The sequence below is a fragment of the Bipolaris zeicola genome (assembly GCF_000523435.1).
Source record: "Bipolaris zeicola 26-R-13 unplaced genomic scaffold scaffold_42, whole genome shotgun sequence".
NCBI lineage: Eukaryota > Fungi > Ascomycota > Dothideomycetes > Pleosporales > Pleosporaceae > Bipolaris > Bipolaris zeicola.
In genome coordinates, this window is record NW_006912091.1 from 88,822 (window position 1) to 114,198 (window position 25,377).

The 25,377-nt window shown below is 50.7% G+C and overlaps 9 protein-coding genes across 9 annotated transcripts; 4 read left to right on the top strand and 5 right to left on the bottom strand.

Annotated features, from left to right (window-relative positions):
* Nucleotides 1–766: 766 nt before the first annotated feature.
* On the top strand, nt 767–1,015 carry COCCADRAFT_91590 (uncharacterized protein; the record flags this gene model as incomplete). The annotated part of the gene is made up of 1 exon (XM_007712342.1): nt 767–1,015. A coding segment is annotated over one exon (249 nt), but the record flags the coding sequence as incomplete, so codon positions are not given.
* Nucleotides 1,016–1,145: 130 nt separating this feature from the next.
* Nucleotides 1,146–3,710, bottom strand: COCCADRAFT_3573 (uncharacterized protein; the record flags this gene model as incomplete). Its single annotated transcript, XM_007712304.1, has 4 exons — nt 1,146–3,265; nt 3,325–3,412; nt 3,465–3,617; nt 3,681–3,710. 4 exons carry the CDS (start codon nt 3,708–3,710, stop codon nt 1,146–1,148), a joined length of 2,391 nt encoding a protein of 796 aa, XP_007710494.1.
* A 676-nt stretch (nt 3,711–4,386) lies between these two features.
* COCCADRAFT_35282 (uncharacterized protein) lies at nt 4,387–5,206 on the top strand (the record flags this gene model as incomplete). The annotated part of the gene is made up of 3 exons (XM_007712343.1): nt 4,387–4,434; nt 4,489–4,546; nt 4,599–5,206. The coding sequence occupies 3 exons, from the start codon at nt 4,387–4,389 to the stop codon at nt 5,204–5,206; spliced, it is 714 nt and encodes a 237-aa protein (XP_007710533.1).
* A 266-nt stretch (nt 5,207–5,472) lies between these two features.
* On the top strand, nt 5,473–6,150 carry COCCADRAFT_3575 (uncharacterized protein; the record flags this gene model as incomplete). Its single annotated transcript, XM_007712305.1, has 3 exons — nt 5,473–5,740; nt 5,914–6,030; nt 6,086–6,150. The coding sequence occupies 3 exons, from the start codon at nt 5,473–5,475 to the stop codon at nt 6,148–6,150; spliced, it is 450 nt and encodes a 149-aa protein (XP_007710495.1).
* A 448-nt stretch (nt 6,151–6,598) lies between these two features.
* Nucleotides 6,599–8,477, bottom strand: COCCADRAFT_91484 (uncharacterized protein; the record flags this gene model as incomplete). The annotated part of the gene is made up of 3 exons (XM_007712344.1): nt 6,599–7,480; nt 7,552–7,932; nt 8,172–8,477. 3 exons carry the CDS (start codon nt 8,475–8,477, stop codon nt 6,599–6,601), a joined length of 1,569 nt encoding a protein of 522 aa, XP_007710534.1.
* A 1,660-nt stretch (nt 8,478–10,137) lies between these two features.
* Nucleotides 10,138–10,788, bottom strand: COCCADRAFT_24831 (uncharacterized protein; the record flags this gene model as incomplete). The annotated part of the gene is made up of 2 exons (XM_007712316.1): nt 10,138–10,620; nt 10,660–10,788. The coding sequence occupies 2 exons, from the start codon at nt 10,786–10,788 to the stop codon at nt 10,138–10,140; spliced, it is 612 nt and encodes a 203-aa protein (XP_007710506.1).
* A 4,210-nt stretch (nt 10,789–14,998) lies between these two features.
* On the top strand, nt 14,999–16,498 carry COCCADRAFT_24832 (uncharacterized protein; the record flags this gene model as incomplete). Its single annotated transcript, XM_007712317.1, has 1 exon — nt 14,999–16,498. The coding sequence occupies one exon, from the start codon at nt 14,999–15,001 to the stop codon at nt 16,496–16,498; it is 1,500 nt and encodes a 499-aa protein (XP_007710507.1).
* Nucleotides 16,499–16,738: 240 nt separating this feature from the next.
* COCCADRAFT_35286 (uncharacterized protein) lies at nt 16,739–19,204 on the bottom strand (the record flags this gene model as incomplete). Its single annotated transcript, XM_007712345.1, has 1 exon — nt 16,739–19,204. The coding sequence occupies one exon, from the start codon at nt 19,202–19,204 to the stop codon at nt 16,739–16,741; it is 2,466 nt and encodes an 821-aa protein (XP_007710535.1).
* A 692-nt stretch (nt 19,205–19,896) lies between these two features.
* Nucleotides 19,897–24,762, bottom strand: COCCADRAFT_3579 (uncharacterized protein; the record flags this gene model as incomplete). Its single annotated transcript, XM_007712306.1, has 4 exons — nt 19,897–20,170; nt 20,226–21,846; nt 21,916–24,045; nt 24,105–24,762. 4 exons carry the CDS (start codon nt 24,760–24,762, stop codon nt 19,897–19,899), a joined length of 4,683 nt encoding a protein of 1,560 aa, XP_007710496.1.
* Nucleotides 24,763–25,377: the final 615 nt, after the last annotated feature.

Below are 25,377 nucleotides of genomic sequence, written 5' to 3' on the forward strand. Positions count from 1 at the left end.
CCACCAGACAAAAACAACCCCGCTCAGTTTCAGAAACTGTGGTCGATATACAGGGTGCGCTGTGCGTGTGGCTGGTTGCGACAGACGACTCCAGACCGCAACTGACTCGAGTGCGATTTGATGCCAAACTGCAACAGGACGCCCCCGCAAATCACGCAGACCGGTGTAGTAGAAATAGATTAAGCCTGGCTGGCTACCTTGTCACTAGCCACAGTCATGCTGTAGGGACACAGGTTGCTCGGCCTCATCTACACAGACTGAACATCTTCATCTTGCTCATCTTTCGTCATCCTAGCCATTTACTCCAAGCGATCTGTATACAGGAGATCAAAGAACCTTCAAAATGTATTCTGTCAGATACGGCTATGCAATGCCAAGGCGTCTGTAGATTCGGCATTGTAGCAACAATTTGTTTTCCGCGGAAAGGGGGGGGGAGAGAGTGGAGAGAGTGGAGGAGAGGATGGAGATTACACAGTTCACATTGACATACGATCACTCACAGATGAGGAATCATATAGACTGTATACGTGTAAAAATTGAAATTGATAAACTTATCTATATGTAGATTGGAATATCAAGTTGAATCCTCTTCGCAACTTCAATTCCTCGCACCCAAGAAAAAAAAAGCTCAAGACTTGAATGATTGGCGAAACAGACAGGATTCACTACAGTAACATGACTTGTATTCTAAATTTGCAAGCATTGAATCCATCACGTGATATTCCGTACTTCTCAACATCACGCTTTCTCATACCCCATCAGCCTTACAGTCACAACAACAACAACAACAACAAAAAACACACTATTTGCCAATTTAATATTTTCATTCTCATTTCTGTGCAGCTACCAAAAAAAGCTCGCACATACTTGGATAAAAGGTTCTTTCTTACCAAAGAACCCCCAAAAGTTTGTTACTGTACAAAAAATAAACTACCAAAAAAGAAGACAGACCATTCATAACCCTTGCTTTCATAAAAAACGAAGGGAGGGGGAAAAGCGGAGAGAGAGACAGTGAGGGCAAAAAAGCTTTGCAAACGCCACCATGTTTCCACGCCCCATTCATGCAATATACATGCTAAAATGTGCATTTTTCTTTTTTCAACTAATATCCCCCTTGCCTTTGCTCATCTTTAGTCATGATGAAACTATGCGGGTAGCGGCGGGCCCGGGGGACCCGAGCCATTGCCACCGTTGCCCCTCGGTGGAGGCAATATAGCTGTGGGAAGAGGGTTGTCTGGTATCTTTATGGGGGAATCGGGCATAGCCTTTAGGCGACCGGGGAGGTCCTCGCCCTTGATGACTTTAAGGATTTCTTGCTTGTCCAGGGTTTCATATTGAACAAGTGCATCGGCTAGACGATCTAGCTCGGTGCGTTTCGATTGAAGTAGCTCTCGTGCGCTTAACTTTGCCTCATCTATCAAACGTCGGACTTCATCGTCGATGAGTCGCTTAGTCTCGGGGGAGACCATTTCGTAGTTGGACTTGAAGTCGACATTACCGAGCTTGTCCGAGAATCCACATGCTGTGACCATGTTGTACGCTAGCGAAGTGGCCTGCTGGATATCGCCGGAAGCACCGTCAGCTACATTGTCAGCACCAAAGACAATCTCCTCTGCCATCTTGCCACCCATGGCTACTTGGAGCTGACGAATGTACTGCTTGCGGGTGTGGTGGTTCTCTTCCTGGGGAAGGAAGAATGTAATACCGGCAGCGTGTCCACGGGGAAGAATGGTTGCTTTGTGAACATCATTGAAGCCCTTGGTGAAGAGACCAACAAGTGCGTGGCCACCCTCGTGGTATGCAGTGTGGATCTTGTCTTGGAGCGGAATTGTGCGTGTCTTCTTCTCAGCACCCATTGTAATCTTGTCCTTGGCCCATTCCATATCGTTGAGGGTCACAAACTTGGCCTGAAGCTTCGATGCGCGGATAGCTGCTGAGTTTGCAAGGTTCTCCAACTCTGCACCAGAAAACCCAGGGGTACCGCGGGCAATGGAAGAGAGGTCGATATCGGGTGAAAGACGAATCTTCTTGGTATGATACTTAAGAATGGCCAATCGTCCACTGACGTCAGGAAGCTCAACCTGGACATGGCGATCGAAACGTCCGGGGCGGAGAAGAGCTGGGTCTAGAAGTTCAGGGTGGTTCGTTGCGGCAATGAAGATGACACCGGTGCTTTGATCAAAACCGTCGAGATCATTGAGAAGCTGGTTCAGAGTTTGGCGGTGGTAGTTGGCGTCGCGGGACTTTCGCTTTCCGCCTACAGCATCCAACTCGTCGATGAACACGATGGCAGGCGCCTTGGAACGAGCAGCAGTAAAGAGTTCGCGGACGCGCTTCGCTCCGACACCAACGTAGACTTCGTCGAATTCAGAACCAGACATGTAGAAGAAGGGGACGCCAGCTTCGCCCGCGCAAGCACGAGCAAGCAGGGTTTTACCAGTACCGGGAGGGCCAACTAGGAGGACACCTTTGGGCAATCTTCCACCGAGTTTGTTATACTTGTCTGGATTCTTAAGAAAGTCGACGACATCGAGGAGTTCTTCCTTGGCTTCGTCGCAACCGTGGACGTCACTGAAACGGGTGTTCTGCTGCTCTGGACGAACCTCGGCAGTAGTGCCACCACCAACCTTCTTGAGAACACCACTAGTCTCAACGAAAAGCGTAATCAGGACCAGGGATACGTAGGCAGCCAGAGCGAAACCGCAGATCCATCGGATCCACTTGAAGATAACGTTCATCAAGGACTCCTCGACAACAACATAGACAGGGTCGGTCTTAACGCCACTGCCACCCTTGGTTCTTGCGACCTGGGCTGAGTTGGCATTTGCTCCGAGAGCCTGAGTGATGGCCTGACGCTTTTCTGGTGAAAGTCCTTCCTGAACAGCACCTTGCTGTCCAGTCTTTGTCAAGGCCTCATTGTAAAGCTTGTCTATGACATCGTTTGTGGCGAAAAGGCCTGTGTTGTACCGGTTGATGATGATTTGAGGCATGTTGGCGCGCATAAGTGCCGAGTAGAAGGAAGCCTGGGACGGTGCGCTGTTGGGGTGCTTGTTGGCAGTCTGTTCCAATCGAGCAAGTTGTTCATGCGAAGGTCCACCGAAGAGCGAGCGTTGTTGTACGAGATTCAATCCGAGCATTCCTGGCTTCGAGAGCTGACGGAGGTGCGATAGAGGGCCGTTGCGAGACATGGTAGAGTATTGACGTGTCTTGAGGGAGGCGAAGGGTGAAGCGCTAGCGAAAGGGTTGCATAGTCCGACTCGCGATACTGTATGATGTTAGTTGTGCCTTGTGCCTTGTGCCGGATGCCTTTTGTTTTTTACTAACCCGAAGATAGCTTGGAAAACGGAGTAGCGCAGGCGGTGGACGAGGAAGCAGATTCGGAGTATTCGGGACGAGCAGGCTGCGCGCATTGCTATATTCATATCAGTATGATGAACGAGGGCGATGGACTTGGATTTGCGTACATGCGCTCCTGCCATTACGGTAGACGGAGATGATCGTGAGGTATGAAGCTGACGGATGCCGGCAGCCATGGGCTTTCGCCCAAAGCCGTGCCAGGAGGATCGCAAGACAGTGGACATGGTTGGCCACAGCTCGGTGGTGACAGAAGCGACGTTCTATACATTCTCTATCAACATGGGGCACAATGACGCGATGTCGGGATTCGTGGCAAACCGTACCTGGACTGCGCCGGCCGCATAGAAGGCCATAGTGGAGATTGTGCAGCGGCAGAGGCCGCAAAGACTATGTATGATACCAGATGGAGGGGTGAAGGATAGAGTTGCGCAAGTGAAAGCAAAAAGTCGTGGCGGCGAAAGGCCACCGGACGTTGACGTTGATGTTGTCTAGAAAGAGGAAGAATAGGCCAGTGCGCATCGATCGTCTGGTCTTGGACCCTTGCATGACATCGCCCTCCGCCTCCCACCGCCGTGGCTTGACACCTGGCGTTCCCACTCTGTCTTGGCAACATATCTACTATGTACTTACATAGTCCACCTCGGATTGTCATTGCTGGGTGCAGTATGCTCTTACAGGTATGGACAAGTCTTACAGTCCCATGCTCTTCCCCAGAATACCGGCGCGGGGTAATGTTTTGCCTAAACGAGCCCATCTATGACAGGCTGCGAAACCGGCGGGGTGTTTCCGTCCAAGACAAGACGAATGGGGAGAAACCATGTAGGAATATAAGAGTAGATAGATGTTTGCTGGTACAACTACAGGTAGGCAATGCTTGCCAGGCCTAAAAGTTTATTCAAACATGGACGCTGGGGTTCCGAACAGATACACCTCGGTTGGCGGGGTTAGGGAACCACGGTCATCACTGCGCCCGGAGCATCTCATAGAGTTGACCTGATACATTGCCCATCTTGATTCTGGTATACAGCTATGGCATCTCCAAAATGGAAGAAATTGTACGAATATGCAGCATGCGACGTACGCCTACCTTGTCTGTGTATATGCACTTCTCAGATAACTCACCTTGCATAGCTCGCAGATGGCCTACTCAAGCTCCACGTTCCTGGCGCAGGCTTTCTCGCCGACATAAGTATGTGCGCCTGTAACATTTATATGCAACAGACCCACTGAGTCGTGTCCAGGGCCATTGCTCCATACTGCTAGCATTCCGAAGCCTGAGCCGAGAAAGGTGCTTGCGCCTGCATCGACCTTCCTCATGGTCCCCAAAGCCACCAAGTCTTTCCCGACCCCACCACAGATGCCAGGCAATTTACCTGCCTCCAACCTCTCGGGTTCAAGGCCATATGCAGATTATACTGAGAATGGCACCATTGTCGTCATCAGCCAGCCGCCTGGTCAGAGTTGCGCAGTGGTGGGGGGCATAATGGCGGCTCGCATGCAGCATCTTGGAGCAGAGGGCATTGTAGTTGATGGCCGAGTAAGAGACATCACTGCTCTAAACCAGACGAAGTTGCCCATCTGGTCCAAAGCGACGTCTGTGATCGGGGCGGGGGCCGAGACAAAGTTTCATGCGCACAATGTGCCTGTGAAGATTGGGGAGACAATTGTCGAGGCTGGCGACATCATCATGATAGACCCATTCGAGAACGGCGTGGTCGCGGTGCCACAGGCAAAGGTGGACGAGCTACTCGAGCTGCTGCCGAAGCTGGTCGAGGCCGATGAGAAGGTTACTGCAGACGTCGGGAATGGAGTCAGCGTAGAAGAAGCCTTCAAGCGGCACCGGGGTTAGTTGACTTGTGATTGTCGGTAAAACTCTAGATATTTTTCCAATCAGACATAAATGTCCGCCGCACTGGCGACAGGATGTGAGAAGCCACTGAGAGGGCTCGCAATCAGATGACGCCCGCTAACCCAAATGTCGGGTCCGTGCACCGCCCATTTTCGCGATCCCGGGTTCAGAACAACGATTCAAGCTTTGGTCAAATCATCACCTCCAACCCTCCGCACCACCCCCATCCCAACTCGAGGACCCCCAATTGCCCCGGAGCATTCACAATGGGTATCACCGACTTCTTCAGCGACGTTTGGGAGACCTTCTCCCACCCCTCGGCCGACGCCGAGCACCCCGTCCAGGGTGGCACCAGCACCAAATCGCCCGCTTCCGGCACCGACGAGGAGAGCGGCGACGAGGCCGAGGTCAACAAGCAGGACGCAAAGTCAGGCGGTTCGGATGAGCAGGGACACAAGCCTTCCGAGGAGCCTGAAGAGGATGAGGATGAGGAGGAAGAGGAGGAGCCAGACCCAAAGGACAAGCTCGAGAAGGGTGAGTGACTCCGGAAGACGCAGAATATGGCAGAAAGCATGGGCAGAATCAATTGCCTATCGGATGGGATTGGATGCGGTGCTACTGGATGGGCATGTGCAGGCACCCACTCAGGCCCAACGCATCATCAGATGGCGGTATAGAAGAGACGCATGACTAACAGTTCATCGCAGAATGCGCCGAGTCCAAGGAATGCCATGGTCCCAAGCACCACTACGACGAGTGCGCCCAACGGGTAACAGGCCAGATTGAGGAGAAGGGCAAGGCCGACGAGGACTGCGTCGAAGAATGTATGTCACTACCGCACCTCGCCTTGACCGTAGAGATGAGCTAATGCCTTATCAGTTTTCCACCTGGCTCACTGTGCAACCCAATGCGCCGCCCCCAAGCTCTTTGCTCAGCTCAAGTAAACCGATCTACCCCACAACATCCACTTTCCCATACCAGCGTATAGATAGTGCATCAGGGTCAGCCATTCGGATTGCGTGCAAATGATCAAGACATTATGGATGACTGTAAATACCATAGTCATGTTTAGAAATATCACTGTACTTCTATCTCTCCCTCTGAATCAAACTCTACACCCAATTGCAAGTGAAAAGACACTGGTTCTACTGATTAAGTGAGAAATCTGGCAACAGATCTACAGTGTTGATATCTACGGATAATGATTGGCAGTTCAGAAAGCACGAAACAAGGAGACTTGGACGCAACACAGGAAAACCCCGATTCTCGCTTTCCTCCACGATTCAATGACACAGACTCCCTGATACATCAAAGCCTTATGAAGAGAATGTCCCATTATCATCATCGTCATCATGCTCAGAACCATGAGTTGAACAAGCCTCAGTATACTACCTACGCATGGGAATCCTCCACCACGCCCCCATTCACATCTCTCGACAACCTACCCTCCGTAACCCCCAACCCAACCCTCTTCCACCCAAGCGCTAGCGGCAGCGGCAAAACCGCCAACGCAAGCACCGCCTGAAAAACAAGCGCATTAAACATATTTCCGGGCGGCCTATCTCCCACAGACCCCTGCGTCCCCCTCCCGAGCTTCCTCACAAGCTCGAGATCCACCGGCCGAGTATCCTTCAACGCATCCATAACAACAATAATAATAGCGCCTATAATCTGGCCGCCCACCCAGCAAATCGTCGAACTAACTTCTGGACTCGCTGGAAAAGTGATTTCAACGAGAAACTCCAGCGCAACAGGGAGTAAGGAAAACGAGGCTGCGCCCAGCGCAGCGCTGAGGATATACGGCGCGGCAATTGTGCGCGTCTGCGGCGCCCAGATAAAAGCTAGGTAGGCAATTGAAATGAGCGGGGTTAGGATCTTGACGGCGCTGAGGTAGGCGTGCGTGCGATCCACAATAGGACTGACGATTGCGCACGCAACGAGGCCCGTTATGATGAGGACGGCGCCGCAGATACCGGCTTCATCTTCTGAGTAGCCGTATGGATACAGGATTTGGTTCATGAGGCTGGAGAAGGCGTTGAAGAGGCCGACGTAGACGCCGAAGGTGAGGAAGACGATGTAGAAGGCGGGGGTGCGGAGCATGTGGCGGAGGGAATCTATAATGGGGGTTTTGGCGACGGTGGAGGAGGCTGCGGGGGGAGTTGGGGGCGCAGCGGGGATGAAGAGGGAGGGGATGCATGCTACGGAGGCGACGATGGAGATTATGAGGACGGTGGTGGGGAGGGAGCCTATTTCTGGGTTTACGAGGGATGCGACCTTGATGCTGTTAGTTATGTTGTTGTTTCTCTTCGCTTTTTTTTTGCGGATCAAGAAGAGTGAGAACTTACAGCTCCACCGAGGGGATTCGCCATGCTTGCCAACGCTGTAGCTCCCACTCGTCCAGACTCGGTAAACCACATGTCGCTGTATCTTGTTGGTGCCGCCAACACAAATGGTTGTGCCAGACCTGTTAGAATCTGGCCTACCATGACGACCCCGAACATGCCGCCATTTGCCACCGTGCCTGCATACCTGATCCAGTTACCCGCTAGAAGCAAGACCGAAGCTGCGATGATGGATGGCTTGGGGCCGCGGTGCAAGAGGTAGATGGTGAAGGGGCATGATACGGCGAAGGAGAGAAGAAAAGCGGTAGAAAGCCAGTTGATACTTGACTCTGGTACACCGAAGTAGAGTGACGAAGTAGTGGAGATGGGCGCAAATGTTAACCACTACATTTTGATGTCAGTTTTCCACCATGTGTTATAATAAGGTTGGTGTTTTGGCGCTTCCTTCCTCCCCATGTTCGGGACAACCCCGGGGGACGAGAAATAGCAATTTCCGCCCTCATCTCAAGATAAGAATTGCCAAGGAGGGATCTAATAATGCTGACAGCCTCGCCCAGCTTTTTTTGAGGCCCCCTTTCAGTAGACAAAGGGGAAAAGAAAGGGAGGGTGAGCGATCAACTTACATCCCAACTGATGACGATGTTCAGCAGTACCAGCTGCGCCAACCCAATCCACCGTCTCTTGTATACCCTGTAGTGCTCATGACTATAACTCCGTCTGTGCCTGCGAGTCCTAAAGCTCTTTCCCCACGGCGTCTGCCAGCGCCTGCGCACCTCGCCCTCTGGGTCCAAATCGACAACCTCGCCTCTGGTAGGGCCATCTCTATACCGGGATGCGCCGGGCGCAGATTCGTACTCGAAGTCCTCAGCGGAGAAGTTGGGATCCTTTAACATCGTGTCGCGCGTCTGCGTGTGCGACAAGTCGTCCATGTTGACCCAGGCTCGACGATGAGGATCGCGCGGTGTCATACAGCAATAAGATAGCAGTAATAGTGGTTCCCAGAGCCCGCGGGGAACACACAACCCTTGGCTTGTGAAACCGGGCGCCAAACTACTAGTAGCAAGATGAAGGTATCGATTGATGGATGCTGGGATGCCGCCCACGCTGCGTGACAACGGCGATGTCTCCGGATGCGAATTGGTGAGATGCAGGTGCTAAAAAGCACTGGTTTATCCGTACGTATCGTATCGTCCTTTTATCGGTCGGCTGCCTTGCCTGGGTCACGTCCACCAACAGCGAAATCCCTGCTCCTGGCATGCGGACTTTGCATACGAGGACTCGCGTGCGGACGATCCATGTTTTACAATGGGGATGGGCTTTGCCGGCTAATCAGTGGACTTTGCATGGGGAAAGGGGGTCTACTACTAGTCCAGACGGCCTTGGAAACCATGTTTAGGCCTACCAAGTCGGATTGTGTATCGCGGGATGCGGCCTCGTCGCCCGAGCGTTCCATCCTAGCCGAGCTTCAACCACACGTCTTTGTGGATTGATGGCATTCGCTAGTCATGGCTTGCCTGTGCGATATACGAGTTGCATGTGCATCGCGGGGTAAACATCATCTACTACGCAATTGCAATCACCGCGGTTAACATGTGCAGGTACTGCCACCCATCCGACGTAATCCGCGCAACGAATAGCGCGCAATCGAGGCGCATTTGGTCGGGCAGGGGTGTTGTTTTGGTGATACTTGCGAAAATGGGTGAGAAAGCTTCCAAGAATACCTTGAGCATTCAATCACAGGTCGAAGCGCTATGTGATTGCGCAAAACAATGCACTGTCTGTCACAGATTGCAATTCTGGAACGATGCATTACTCATGCAAGAAACGAGAGCAAGAGAGAGAAATACCGGCAATAAAGAGTACTGAGTGCTCGGAACAATAGTTGCAAGAGTCCGAACTGATGCTCGGACAGCGGAATACTTGGCAACCCGTTTACGAGCATCACACCCTTCTGACAAAGCCACCCCGAAACTTTATTTGCAAGACACCTTGAGGCGCTTTTAGGTCCTGCTAAATGACGCATGTCACAAGCCCTTACCAGCCTTATGCAATTTCGCTTTTCATAGTCTTCTTTTTTGCTCAGCCTCGGGCGAGCAAGTCTAGGTCAATTCAGTACGTACTCCTTGTGCCTGGGTATTTTTAAGTAAGCACGTGCCCTAGCTTTTCGTTCTCTAGTCAACGCTATCGAAACCCTCTTTTATCTATTTCAAGTACATATGTACTTTCGTATCTGCCATACTGCGGACCATCCGTCATAATGGCCGCTGTCCACCGTTTCACCGGTTCTCGCAAGCTCTTCCATTCCAGCACGTCTTTTCGGTCTTTCTTCCCCGCAAAAATCTCGGGCCGTTGTCCAAGAACCTAGACGGTCTTGCCTCATATTTTTTTTCGGTTTTTATCTACCGCCTCCGAGGTTGCGGCAGGTTTCCGTTCGTTAGAGTTTGAGCAGGGATTCAAGTGACGCAAGCAAGAGCGGTTGCTTCAATCTCCATGTTATCTCTAGCACGTTGGCCCATAGTTGGTGTTAGATGCCGAAGGAGATTGACTCAGGTACCGGTGGATCTGCGGTGCAGATCGCTTACATGTGGATTAAGATCGCCTGAGCAACACAACGTGGTTGGGTAGATCAATGCGGTAAGCGGTATCGACATCACGGGAATCACGATTGTGGTAGAAATTTTGTGAGGAGAATGAACTGCCGTGCTTACTTTTACGGGACAAGGATAGAACACTGTGAACTGTCAACGGTAATTGTGCATCGGGGACGATGACGACTGATCCTGATGGCTGATGATGTTGATGCAGGGTAAAGTGCACAGCGTCATACCCTAAACCCTTGGATATGGATTGGGTAGTGTTGCAGGCCAGCTGTTGTTTATCCGTCATCACAGAATGAACCTTGTTTAGTGGTAGAATGTGCATTGCATGATTAGGTTTGGTCATGGGGTTTACGGCCGTGACTTCTAATCCGCGGAGAAGTGTAGTAGCAGATGTTGTATACGCATGTCCGGATCCAGATAGACTTGTGGTAAACCTGTGTCCCTGACTCTGTGGGTCAACAGTCTTGACCAACTGACGTAGGATTATCAGGGTTTGTTATCACTGATTCACCATGATGGTGAAGCATTGCCTATCTATCCTAGAACTGCATGGCCTTCTCCAGAAACGGGAGGCAAAAGGATTCATCAGTATGATGACGTTACCTATCAGCAGCTTCCTAGTTGTATCGTCCTCAATCATGATATCTTCTTGAAAGGGACTGTTTTGCTGTCTGCGAAGGAAACAGTATTGGTAGTCTAATCGATCTCAAATAGCACTGCAAGTTTTCCAAAATTGCTTAAGTATGTTGTTACTAGTTGGTTTTACTACCAAACTCGAGATGTCCCTGACTTTTTTCTGTGATGATGATTCTCGGCTAAATCTGTCCCCGGGCAATGGCTGACTAGAAAACACCGAACCAGCATTGTTACCATCCTGACCTTCAAGCTTTCTAAGACCTAATCCTGACTAAGAGCCATCTTTTTAATATAGGTTTTGCTATTCCAGCAGTGGTGGCTTTGGTTTGTCAGCTAGGAATCCGGTTGTAGCTCTTTTGGCTTAAATAGGAAGGTTTCCCTCTTTATCAGACGGTCAGAAACTCTAGATACCACAGTCGTCTGGTTACATTGGTACGAATAGACAATACAGCAGACTGTATCGTGCCTAAGATGATCAGACTATCTCTGGGGGAACCTGAATAACTGAATAAAAAGTGTGCCCACTACAACAATGCAACTCCTTGATAACATCGACATTACGCACTGTTATTTCATAGATATTAAGGAAATGAATAATGCTATACTCAGTGAAACTTCGACAATCTTGGTACATTGCCACCGCTATCTGTGGTGATCTTTTCTATGACTTAGGCTGATGTTGGACGTAGTTGTTATCTGGCTATTTCAGTTCTCCCAGAGCTATCATGTTGTGCTATTATCTGCTACGTGGCAGATATGTGAACAACTGGCAGACTTGTTTGTCCAAACATACCTGCTTGGCTTTTTGTATCCGATACAACTGCTCAGACTTACGATGTCGAGATAGAACTCTAATATTAGATTAGTCACTTTCCATTATTTTACCAGAATTTGTATGCGAAATTAATTCGAGCAAAGTTCTTTGAGTTTGCCATGGACATAGTATCATTCAGACAATAACAGTTATTGTCAATACAAAGTATCGTACTATGAACCCTATCCTCTTCAACTTCTCCCTCACGAAATCATCGCCTGCTGAGTAGGCAAAAATCCAAAGATACCTAGAGATTACTTAGACCTCGAGTTGGCGATACATGTGATCACAACCTCTCGTCAGACTTACGGACACACCGACTTCAGCCCCAGGGTACAATCTCATCCTATAAGGTTTCCTCACTAACAGAGCACTGACTACAAGTCAGCACAGCTTCAGCTCCGCCACCCATCTATTTTTACCGCTCCAGTCAGACCAGCCATCGAGATCCCAGTGTCCATGGACGACAGTATTGTTCACCCAGAAGCAATGAACCCCTTACAACGGCTTGAGAGACAAGACAGAGCACAATCAATCATCACAAAGCGCCGTAATGTAACGCCGATAAACGACACGTATGAATCACACTCCCCTCGGCGCCCAAAGTTCATCCGTGGTGATGTCCTTCGGCCCTTGTCTAGTCACAAAACCCCACGTTATCAAAAAAACAATCACCAGTCATACGCACCTCACACTACCTAAACGCCCCCCCATCACCCACTTCCTCCTCCAAATCCCCCTTCCCTACACACCTCTCTCCCTTCTCTCCCTCAGATTAAAATCCCCAGGAAGGGACGGGCCGTAAGCACACCACGCTGCGGCTCCCCCGAACATTCCGTTACGATATTCACCCAACAACCTCAACCCGTACATTACATCTTTCTTCTCACCAGGAACATTAATTACACTCCACGGCTCTGGTAGCAAGATCCCCAGAATATGTGATACGGCAACCCAATCGGTTTCAGCATCCCCGTGGCTCCGTTGTGCCGGAGAAAGAAGGGGGGTAGGAGTTGAAAGGGACATGGGTCGGTTGTATCTCCGCCTTTACACTTCACGGTAAACGCACAGGTACACAATAGCGCGTATATCGTATACGCATCTCGATGCCATTGGTTTGCTTTGAATCGCGCATCGGTGATTGCATTGTCATGGGGGGATTTTTTTGATTTGCATCCTTGTGTGATCAAAGTTTAGCTTTGATTGTTTTTTTTCGATTTTCTGAGTCATTGGCATGGGGAGAGGTGCGTGTAGCAAGAGTTGTTTGCGACACTTTATGACGTTTGTTTCGCATGCAGTTTCCTTTTTTCGAAACATCAAGAGAGCACTGATCTGTCTGGGGAGGCAGTCGGCAGTTCGGGGTGCGTATGGGGGGGTTTGAGACTTTCGGGTTATTTACCATATGGGTGATATATTCGTGGAGGAGAAGGGAGGGAAGGAACATCGGCTTTATGGTCATCGGTTTGATTACATTGAAGTGTGTCTTACTTTCCCCGTCCGACCCAATTGGTTGGTTTCTAGTTCAACTGTCTTTTTTTGTGACTGGTAAGTATTGCCACTTTTCTATTCATACAAAAAGAATATTCGGAGTGGGCGAGGTGAGGCCAAACTCTAATCACATCTAGAGCCATCCAGAGCCAGCTAGATGCAGAGGGTTGCCTTCAACGCTCATACGCATTTTGCACCCTGGCAGTTTCGTACCCATGGTTCTGATAGTAGACAGAGATTGGGCACCACAAGTCAGTAGACGGCGAGGTGAGGCAAACAAGCATTCACACAAAAAACGGTCGGATGCAGCAATGATCAGAGTGTCTGCGATGTGCACCGAAAGCTACCAAGTTCGGGCGACCGTCCCGTCCTGGGCGGAGTATTCTCCGACATCTTGCAAAACGCAGGACACACTCGTGCACACCTGGGAAGTAAGCATTAACGGAACAGAATTATCATCGATCTTTCTTCCCCTCGGTCCCTGTGATTACCTATATGCTGAGCCAGGTTTTTTCAGCTACCAAAACTTTATTTTACTCCTAGCACTCACGTAGCTTAAGTGTCAAACACTGAACCCCCATCATCATGCCTCCTTCTCCCTAGTATGGCTCTTAGTCTTTATATCCCGTATTGCAGGGCTGCTAGACTAGTTCACGCTATACTAATCTTAGAGAAGCACGCCAGTGACATCTGGACAACGGATCAGGGTCTAATTAGGGGTTAGTTAGCCAGTCGTAAATTCGAGGGCATCTTTGAGAACCATCACTGTTTATTGTCACACGGTCTCGGAACTGGCGCCGGGTTCCCATTACGCTTTTCCAATTACTATTTGTATACAGATGCAAATTATTCTGCCCTATCAAAAGGGAAACTTGCAGTGTCGATGAAAGCCAATCTTATTCACTATGGAATGTGCCGTCCATCTTGTCTAGGCTGTTTGGGAAGGTGCATCGATCTGCGCATTCATAATAGAGAGGGGAAACACTAATTAACCCTAGTATGGAGTATGCCCCGAGTTCGGGGACTTGCTGGTGTTTTATGGGATGAGATGAGGTGTGTCGATTAGGTAGTGACTTTCCATGGCCGAATGAGTGAGGCCCAACGCATCGTCAACGACCAAGACCGTCTTCAAGGGAGCCCTCTGCACGAGGAGATTGCGCGTACGAATATCATTGCATGTTTGGTGGATCAACTTCAAGACAACGGTGTCGAGCAGCTCATATGCACGGCAGTTACTTGTCTTCGTGGTTTTCTCGCACATCTTGTCTGCTTTCGGGGATGATTATCCAATCCTTGTCATACTTATTCTTAACCCCCCACAGCTCACTCTCGGCTCCTGTTGAGGCTGATAAAGAGAGTTAGCTTTGTCAACAGCAGCCTTGTGGCGAGCATAAGGCCCGATCCTCACGAACAGACAACCCCGGTCAAAGGGGGAGGCAAATCTCAACAAACCACATGTCGGTTTGCCATCAGAGACCCTGCGTTGGTCTATCAAACTTTAAATGTCTCTCAGTTCTTTTCGGGCTCTGGTTCGCCTCGTGGCTATGGGTATGCACAGACATGTTCAGCTTGATATTGCCAAGAACGGTCCGATTGTATGTAGTGAAACTACAAGGAAAACACTCGTAACTGGAAGGAGGAGCAAGGGAACACGCTGCTGGGGTTTCTTCTCGTCTTTCGAAGTACAGTCGGCTCTATTCTTCGGACTCAAGGGGTCCCCAGGAGGGGTTGTGCCACGGGGTGTTTGTTTCTCTGAGGTATAAGTACTGAAGAGTCTTCAGCGCTGGAATGGGTAGACTCAGTTCTTTCAAATATCAAATCAAGAACTTCTTTGTACTTGATTGATATTCTTTTCAATTGTATTGCCAACGCGGCTTGTTTTCCTTGAGTGGTACACCACTTCTTCTCCAAGATGTTGGACACCATCACCCGCAACGCTTCACCATGGAGTGCCTTGTCAGTGGTGTTGCTCTCTCTTGTCGTCTACCAAGCGGCAAAGATGATCTACAATGCCCATATACACACTCTACGAAGCATCCCCGGGCCTTGGATATCCTCTGCCACCACACTCTGGATCCGGTGGCAGAGATGGCACGGCAGGCTCTCCTTGGAAGCAGACAAACTCATGGCACAATACGGTCCTATCGTCCGAATCGCCCCCAATCTGGTAATTCTGAATGACCCTGAGTCCGTGGAAAAGGTCTTCATCAGGAAGGATCTGGATACATCACCAACCTCAATCCGTGCTCTACGTGTCGGCGGCCACGACTGGACAGTCACCTACCCCCAACACGACATCGCACGCCAACGCCGCCATCCCGTCATGATCGCAACGACAACCAAGAACCTCAAGGCGTCCCACCAATCCTTCGTCAACATAATCGAGGAAATGGTCCGCGACCTCGGCGCATCTGAGGGCACAAAATCCGAAGACATCGTCCACCACCTCCGCATCTGCACACTCAAAAACTCCCAAATCATCATGGGCGGCTCCGCCGTCGACCTCGACACAAAGGACTTCCCCCGCGTCGTCGGCGAGTACAACTTCCTCGTCGTCTGGCGCCTGTGCCTCCCCTCCTGGCTTTTCGAATGGCTCCAATACGCCCCAATCTTCCCCCACGCGCGCTTCCGCGTGCAATCCAGCGACAAACTTTTCGACCTCGGCGAAGCCCTCTGCAAGCAAGCAGCCCAAGCCGCCCCTGGCACCACCAGCACCACCGACACAAACGTCCACAACCTCTTCACCGACCCCACCGCAAAATACCCTACACAATCCTCCTGGTCCAGCCCCGAACTCGGCGCCGAAATGGCCGGCCAAGTGCTCGCAGCCACAGAAACTACTTCATCAGCCCTAGCCTTCATCTACTACGAACTCGCCAAGAACCAGCAGCTGCAAAAGATGCTGTATAAAGAACTCATCGCGCACGAGGGCTACGAAGACCTCGACACCCTCAAGCTCCTCGACGCATGCATCAAGGAAGGCCTGCGCTTCCGTCCCCCCGTCGCCCTCACCGGAAGCCGCTGCGTCCCCAAAGGCGGTCTCGAAGTCCTAGGCTACTACCTTCCCGCCGGCACAGTAGTAACTACGCAGTCGCTCTCCATGAGCCGTCAGCGCCCCGACCTGTTCCCGGATTTCGATGCGTATAACCCGCTGAGATGGATGGATGAGGATGACGAGTTTAGTGCCGAGAGGAGGAAACTGGTCGTGCCGTTTGGCGTGGGTGCGAGAAGGTGCCCAGGCGGCAACATGGCGACGTATCAGATGAGGCTTATTCTTGTAGCGACAATCCGGGCCTTCAAGATTACTCTCGCGCCGGAGACGACACCGCAGGCTATGGAGCCGTTTGAGGCGAATGGGTACAGGTCGAGGCACGATCGATGTGATTTGATCTTTACGCCACATACGGTGTGAAGGGGGGTGAGATCGAAGGAAGATGCGGGGGGTTTCTTTTTGTAGTTTTTTTTTTCAATAAAACTTTAGATTTTTGACTTCCACTTTGACTTTTTATGAAAATCAACTCATGTTTTAGCTTTTCCTGAGTCAAGTGTAACTACAACACGTTTGCACACCAAGTCAGTACTTCATTCACTGTCACCTCATTATTTCTCTATACCACCTTTCCAATCGGATCCCCTCAGGCCTTCCGCCCCACTACTCCTCATCCTCGTCATTCTCCCCCTCACCAACCGGCGGCGGCGGAAGCGGAATACTAAAATTATCCAGACTCGCCCATTGGCTGCTCCTGTAATGCGCATCTTGCGTCATACTTACTATAGGACTACTCCACTCCTCGGTCGCAGCGCCTGCTTTCCCTGGGCTGGGAAAACTGCTTGGGATAAAAAGGGGAGGGGGCTTGCCCGGCGAAATAAAGACAGGTTGGGAGCTAGCGATGCGGTGAGGAGTAGTGTGTGTGCTTGAGAAATTCTGGATTCGCTTGGTACGAGGTGTGCGCTGTGTGATTTCATCAACTGTGGTCGCTTGGCTGGGACGGGACCCTGATGGATGATGGTGTGGTTGCTGTAAGGGCATTTGTGCGGTGTTTAGAGGTGGTAGCGGCGTGGCGTTGTAGCTAGATGCGTCGGGTATGACACGCAGGCTTGATGATTTGGAAGGGTGTGCATTCACGTACTGTGAGTACGAGAGCCATTCATCCTGTAGCTGTTTCTCTGCCTTGCTCGAATGGGATTCTTGAGTCTCGTGCTGTGGAGATGGGGAGCGGGGGACCTGAACAAACTCGCCGTCAAGGTCCGTGGATTGATGCATGTCGGTTAATACAGAGTGCAGGGAAGGTCGCCTGTCCGATTGTGATGGACGTGGCTCTGTTTTAATTGAAATCTCCTCGTCAGAAGAATCTTCAGGCATAGCCATAGGCGTAGAAGGGAAATTGTCCTGGACGTCTGCCTCGAGAATCGGTGGTGTCGAATGAAGCTGCTTGGTTTGTGTAGGTAGCTCAGCTCTAGGACTTCCAGGCTCTTGCTTGATCCGAGTTGGCTCATCGTGGTAAACTAGATGATCCTTCTGGATAACCCACTCGCTTTGACTATACGGTTGCTTATGGAGGTCTCCTAATTCGGGTGAGGGCTCTTTGTGGACTCGGAGAACAGGAAGACTGTCTAATTCTGGCGATGATTCTGGCACGATTGTATCACCGGTGTCATTGGCCTCGGCACACGCGCGATCAATCTGATCAATCATAGCCTGAGTATCCGTACCAACGCTTTTACCCAGCGCCGAAAGTCCCACATCCTCGTTAAACTCTTGCCTAGCTCGTTTAGGCAGAGGCGCGTCTTCTTCAATGGCATCGTTGTCTTCATCTTCGGAGTCCTGGATGGTGCTCTCAAATCTCCTCAGTTTTGGTGGAGGTATGGGAGACTTAGACGGCATCTCGAAACTCACTTGTTTCCGCTTTGAGGGGGTTTCTACAACCTTGTTACTAGCGTTTATCGCGCATTGCTTTAGCGGCGACTGATTCAGCTTGTGAGGCGTGAATTGGGTAGACAGTGGCGAGTCTGCTGGTGATTGAGAAGATGGTATCTCACAAACTCGTCGCTTCTCGGGGGTAGACAGGAGACTGAATGGGGCCTTGGCTGACCTCCCTGATTTGCGTGGAACAGATGAGGCTTCTCCTACTTTTAGGACATTTGTCGCCGGATTCTGTCGGGTCGCTCGGCCTGATCTTCTGGAAGGAGCCTCGATAAATTGCGTTGGCTTATAGCTGTCGTCACAATCGTCTTCTACTGATTGCAATACAGGCCCGGTCACGTCTTGCGAATCCGCCGTAAGCTGATGCTCCTTTTCTTCAACCAACAGCGATTTTGCATCTTCCTTAACTTTTTCAGTAGTCACCTCCGCACCATCATTGTCCCCTGTCTGATACAAGCCTTGCTGTGCGAGTCGCCGTGCCACAGCATGGCCATACTCATGACCGTCTTTATCTTCGGTTTCAATACTGTTAAGCGCTTCATCCATATCGTCATCTGACATTATCTCCAGCGGACGTATTCCAGACACCATTTGTGTCAGAGTCCGCTGCTTCTGATCCTTGCTTCTTTTGTCACTTTTGCTCTTGCCTCCCCAGCTCAAGCGTGGTGTCTTCTTGACAGGCTTAAAATCAGGCTCTTCAATGCCTGGCAGAGGTTTTCGCCCATCTACCAATTGCGTCATGGTTGACTGCCTTCTCAGTGCGCGCTCTCTATCCATCTTGTTCGCCTCGTTGTCAGATGTACCCTGAATGCGCCGTGTACGACGATGGCTCTTTGACGGCGCAGTTTTGCATTGACGCTTGGGTTTATGTGGAATGTGATCGTCGTGTTCGCTATCTTGCTTCCTGCCCTTCTGCTTCGACTTGTCCGTAGTTTTCTCCTCCGCATCCTCCTCTATATCCGTTTCAAAGTCCTCACCATCATTATCCGAGTCGCTAACAACGCTTATCGTCTGCCTCCTCATCCTATCTGGCAGAAACACCATTTGCTGCTTCTCCTGGTCATCGCGTACGGGTGTAGAGCGGCGGCGCACCGTCTTACGCTTATGCGGAAAGTGTATTTGCTGTGGTGCTTTCTTCGAGTAATACACTTTGAAATCGGCTTCTCGATTGCTGGTTCGCATGCGAGGCGTCATGGTGCAACGGGTGGCGAGCAATCGACAAGTAGAAACGTCACAGCGTCGCAGACGCGAACGCGTTGAGGGGCCACTAGCGCGAAATGATGCCTATGGACCATGCGTCATCATCCTGGACCGCATCCTGGACCGCAACTCAAACGTCCACCTGTTAGTAACAGATAGACATTGAACGTAAGTAGATGGTATGGAGCCATGAGACTTACTATGGGAGGATACGAGTATTTCCACCTTTACCTATACCGTCTGATAGGCAGTTGAATGGACGAGCAACTGGGACTGAAGAGATGAACTAGATAGGCTGAAAACTGATGTTAGATGATGATCTACTGTACACGAATGTTTTCATCTTATCTTCCAGGCTTGGACGATGGTTTCTGCCCAAGGGTTCACTAGTAATCCTGTGCACTGGCACAATAACAATTCAATCATCAGTCATCATATCAGCTACCAAAGCAGACTAGTATTACTTTTGCATTGTACCGTGTGTGTTGCTATACATTCTACTTGTAAAAGCGTATTGCTTGATGCTTCAACTTTTCATGTTGATAGCAAATCTAAGTCTTGATAAAACCAAAATGACGTAAAGGTTGTGAAGACAAAGGCATTATTAAACATGCCAAATTAGAAACATGAAAGCCCGGATTTAGGGGCTGTGAGAAGAGAGACCATATGACCAGGGGATGGGCAGTTTATGCCTTCTCCGACAGTTCCTTGGGTTGCACTGGGGGTGTGCTAGTTCCAGTTATGGAAGCGTAGCGAGCATTATCGTCTTGCTTCTCGCCCTGGCGAGCAGAGTCGGAGTTGTAACCGCTGCCAGCAGGTGAAGGCTCTTCGGGTGCTGTCTGGTTGTTTGCTCCAGCTGGTTGCTTCCCCTCCTTCTGCTTCTTGGGCTTGGGCATGCGGACGAGGTAGTAGAGGACGAGGGCTGCGAATATGTTGAAGACAATGTAGACCCAGAGGATACTAAAAGTACAAGTCAGCGATGCTTTGATACAATGTTGGTCTCTAGCTGACTTACCCGAAGTTACGCCAGTAGTCTTTGTAGTCAGATGAAATGCTCTTAAGGAAAACATTGGTATCCGCAATGGAACAGAAGTTGCAGTCAGAGGTGGCGTTCGGATTAACCACATATCCACCATTAGGTTTAATCCAGGGCTGCATGTATTCGCCGCAGGTCTGGCCTTGATTAGGTTGGACCCGAATGAGTTCGTTTTGAGCGCACTGTACGCGACTGTTGGCGATACCACCGGACAACAGACCAGACACCATGTATGTAAAAGGCGAAACACGGTACATGAAGATCCAGAAACGAGGAAACTGTGAGGGTGTAGCGAGAACACCACAGAAGATGAGGCAGAGCGAAAACATCAAGTTGGCAATGTTGCCACCAGTCTCAGCGCTCTCGACACCGGCAATGATCATGTGCGTGAAGGTCGAGGTGAAGAGCAAGAATATCCAGACGTAGAGGAATACCTGGAAACCGCGGAGGTGGACTTTGTCGGTAAACTCGGCATTCTTGTAGAGGCCAATAGGATAATACCAGCAGAAGAAGATCAACACAGCCATGAGCGAGTTCCACGGAAGTTCCACGAAAATATTGGATATCATGAAAGCCTTCCAAGAATAAGCCTTGCTGGGTCGCTCGCGAACCTCATACAAGGCGCGCTGGGTGACAAAATGAGGCATAATCTGCTGGAGCAGTTGACCGAAGATGGTCATCAACATGAAGATACCAAACATTTGATTTTGGAGACCAGTTTGGGTGTTGGGCATCTTGTAGAGCGAGAAGCCGATGAAGAGACCAGAAGCAACACAGAGGAATGTCTTGGAGTAGATGTACGAAGGGCTGCGCCAGTATTGTTGAAAGACACGAAGGGTGGTCTCACGGAGTTGAACCGTGAACGGCGCGGCAAACTCGCGGTAAGCAGCCTTGTCTTCCCGTTTCTGTGCAGACAAGGTACGCTGAAGAGCCTGGGCTTGGCCACGTTCCGACTTGAGCTCAGCGAGATGGCGCTTGACCTCGGCAAACTCTGGGGAGTTTCGCCATGTCTGGTGCCAGTCAATGTCGGTATGCGAACCAGGAGCAGCACCAATGACTTCCAACATCCACTCGGCCGGGTTAGCATCAGGGGGGCAGGCAGGGCCCCCGTTGCGGACAAAATAGTCAACAAGGACACTCGAGTTCTCACCAACATCTCCATAGTAGACGGTTCTTCCACCACGGGCCAAGAACAACAGACGGTCGAAACGCTGGAACAACATTGCACTAGGCTGATGAATGGTGCAGAGGATAGCCTGACCGTTCTTCTTCAGTTTGTCAAGAAGATCCAGGATAGCCCAAGATGTTTGAGAGTCGAGTCCAGAGGTAGGTTCGTCCAAAAAGAGAAGAAGGGCAGGCTTAGCAGCTAGTTCCACGCCGATGGTAAGGCGTTTTCGCTGCTCGACATTAAGACCTTCACCAGGCACACCGACAACTGCATCGGCATATTCGGTCATTTCCAAAAGCTTAATAACCTCTTCGACGTATTGAACCTTTTCTTCACGAGGTACGTGCGCTGGTTGACGTAGGACAGCAGAGAAAGTGAGGGCTTCACGAACGGTCGAAGTGGACAGATGGAGATCCTGCTGCTGGGCATATCCTAGTATCGAATTAGCGGGTATTCTTCTTTTGACAAAGTAGTAGTAGATGCTCAGCTACAAAGACTTACCTGTTTTGCGCTGGAAGGAATCGTCACGGGGCCGACCGTCGACCAACATTTGACCTGTAATTACACCCATAGTTGTGCGCGTAGCCAAGCAGTCCAGAAGAGTTGTTTTACCAGCACCTGATACACCCATGAGCGCAGTCAAAGTACCGGGTTTAACCCATCCATCGACGTGGTCGAGAATGCGGCGATGCTGTCCTTTGATAGTGATATCGTAGCATACGTCCTCCCATTGGAAGATGGCAGTCTGGCGTTCGATGATGGCGATGTCGTCCGAGTTGTTGTTCTGCGCGACAACGCTGCGGCCAGGATCAGCAGCTTCGAGGTCGTCTTGGGACTTGCTCTTAAGAGCGGCAAACTTGTGGCCGCGACGGAAAACAAGAACTTCACCCTTGGATTTCTTAGAGGTGATGTATTCCGTAGCAACAAGGTAGACCATCATGAGAGCAACCATCAGCGCACAGAGGATTCCAAAGTTGCGCCATTTGTTCTTGACGTAGTAATCGAAAGCCGAATTGATGTAGGCGTCTCCCTCGACGTATGACTGCCCAGCAACGGATCCAATAGCCTGGCAAGCTCGCTGTGCGCCAGAGATACCTTCGTAGGCGCTAACACCTGCAGCACCAGTGCTGGTAGGAATGTAATTTGTGCATTCGAATCGCCTGTCGTGGAACTCGTTGACCATGAGTGATTCGAAGCCATAGCTGACAGGGTTGATGCGACGAATCCACTTGGCCCAACCCCGCATGTATTTCGGAGGGATAGCGAAACCGGTATACATGACAAGACCGAGAATGAGGATAGCAGCGGGCGCCAAAGCCTGATCCAGAGAGCGGGACAAAGCGGCAACAGACCGGAAGAACATGGACATTGTGAGGGTAAGGGTAAAGGAGATGAGGAGGAAGAAGAAGTAGTTGCCAGGTTCCCTTCGGAGATTGGTCATGAAGTACAAGACTAGATTAGTCGTAATAGCGTTGACAATCTTGTAAGGCATGTCCGTCAACATACTGGCAAAGGCTTCGGCAGATGGGTGGTAGAGGGCGTAGCGCGAATGCTTCTCAACAATCGGACGCTGTGCATAGAGCGTAAGAATCTCAAGAGCGGACCCGAAAGCGTTCATAAGGATGGCGAAGAAGAGCAGAGCCGACCGAGAAAAGAAACTCGCTGTCGTCTGTTGCAGATTGTAGAAGACGGACGAGATGATCAAAGCCACTATCGAGTTTGCGATAACCTGTGTCAGGGTGATTGTGGGGTCGGCCTTTAATCGGACGAAGCCTCGCCATAAGCAAAGCTTGACTTGGTCCTTGTAGGTGAGCGTGTAGGGCGATGCCTCGCGTTGGCCTTTTGCCTTTTGAAGCTGGCGAGACTCCTTGAAGCGTTCGCTGGACTCACCACCAATGGGGTACTTTTGATCGTAGGCCTCGATATCTCGAAGCAGAGCTGCTCGTTCAGGAGACTCGAGCCAGCGCTGTGCAAACTCATCGGGAGTGCGTGGGACACGGTCCTCAAATCCTTGGCGGACAATACGCTCCAAGGGGCTGGTCATGGATGTCAGGAAATCAGCGTCAGTCTGGCGGTCCGGGCAATAGAAGCCCATGTTTACGAAGTAAGACTTGGCTTCTGTCGTCCTGCCAAAGTAGATTTGTCGGCCCTCATAGAGGACAAGGGCCTTGTCAAAGAGATCGTAGGCAGCCTGAGGGGCCTGGTAAATAGCGACGCAAGCAGTGGTACCATTGATCTCACTTTCCATGCGGAGGGTTTTGCAGAACTCGATGGCGTTCGCAGAGTCAAGGCCTCTGGTTGAATTGTCCCATGCTTGTAATGGTGCTCGGCTGAGGGATGCTTCAGCGATAGTGACACGCTTGCGCTCTCCACCAGAGACACCACGGATAAAGTCATTGCCAACACGTGTGTTGATGGTGTGGGGAATGCCGTATAGAGCCATGATGACGTCACGCTGGTGCTCAGCGTATGTTTGAACGCTGACACCACCTGGGATGTATCTTGGACGACGAGCTTGAGCAGCAAAGTAGAGCGTTTCTCCGACAGTCATCTGGGGGAAGTGAACATCGACTTCGGCTGTGTAGATGGCCTCACCACGATAGTTCTTGTTCATGAGCTCTGGGCTGATACCTGTTTGGTTGTGAGCATGTGAGAGAAGTGGTGGTATAATTGAGCAATTGTCAACTTACCCTGGTAGTTGAGCTTTGTGTTTTCGTCGACGAAGAAACCGTGTGTCTCGCCAGTAATGGTTTTCAAAAAGGTCGAGCAACCGGCTCCAGGGGGTCCCAGCACAACCAGCATCTCACCCGCCTCTACAAGACCATCCAAGTTTCGTAGAATGTTGATCTTGCGACCCTTGTTGCCTTTGAGTTTGTTGTAGAGGCCGACTCCTTCGAGCCAAATATTACCAACACTCTTTTGGAAATCTGCGTCGGAACCAAAACCATGGACGTTGAGGTCGCGGAAGGCAATACCAGCGGTTCGAGTGGGTGCAGCGTTCTCGTCTGAGAGTTGCAGGTTGAGCATGGCTTTTGTCCAGGCACGAGCGTTAAAGTTCGGTCCATTGGGGTCCAGAGCGGAGCCAGGGGCTGCGTTGAATGGGTTTGCTTGTGATGATGATTGCTGACTCTGGACAGTGAGGCGTCGAGCGAGTTGGTGTACTGCATCTTCTCTCCTGTTGGTCTCTGCGATTTCTTCGGCATCACGCATGTTGGCGGACGACTTCTTGTGGTCCGACTGGTGGTTGCGAGTGGGTGAACCCTCTCGAGCTGCTATGGTAGACGCATCTGATTCCGACGTCTCGTGATCCCGCTCATGGTCATGGTGTTGTTGTTGTTGTTCACTCATGGTGGGCGAGATGTCGCCACTCAAGGGCCAATGGTAGTCGATGAAAGGTTGTGAGCAGAGCAAGACTGGAGAAAGGTATTAAAAAGAAGGTAGCAAGATAAAAGAAAGAGGCCCGGGCGAGTAGTGGGAAACAACAAGGGGAGACATGTATATTGCTAGAGCTGGAGGAGCAGCTAATAAGGCTCCGGCCTAGTAAAGGATTCAGCCTTCCGGGCTAGGCCAACGTATGCACCGTATCTGAGCCAGGCCACCAAGCCGTTTTAGGTGCAAGCGAGTATTCCGCATCCTGTCGTCGGACCAATTGGATAGACGAATTTACAACAAACAATGTTTTCCCAATGTTACACAGTAGGCACCGCCTGTTGGGCCCGTTCCCTCGGACAAATTGCGCATGTGCCTGCATGCCACGCTTACGACATGTTCGTGCGGCTCTGGTATCGCTGCCCCTGCGGTCCCCCTGCTCCCTGCCGCGCCGGCGGAGGAATAATTGCACCATATTCGTATATACATGCGTATACGTAACTGTGTATGTTGACGACACGGATATCTGCCGCGAGAGGCCACTTTCCGCTACGATTTGTCCGGCTATCGGTGTAGACAGTAGGACACGAGATT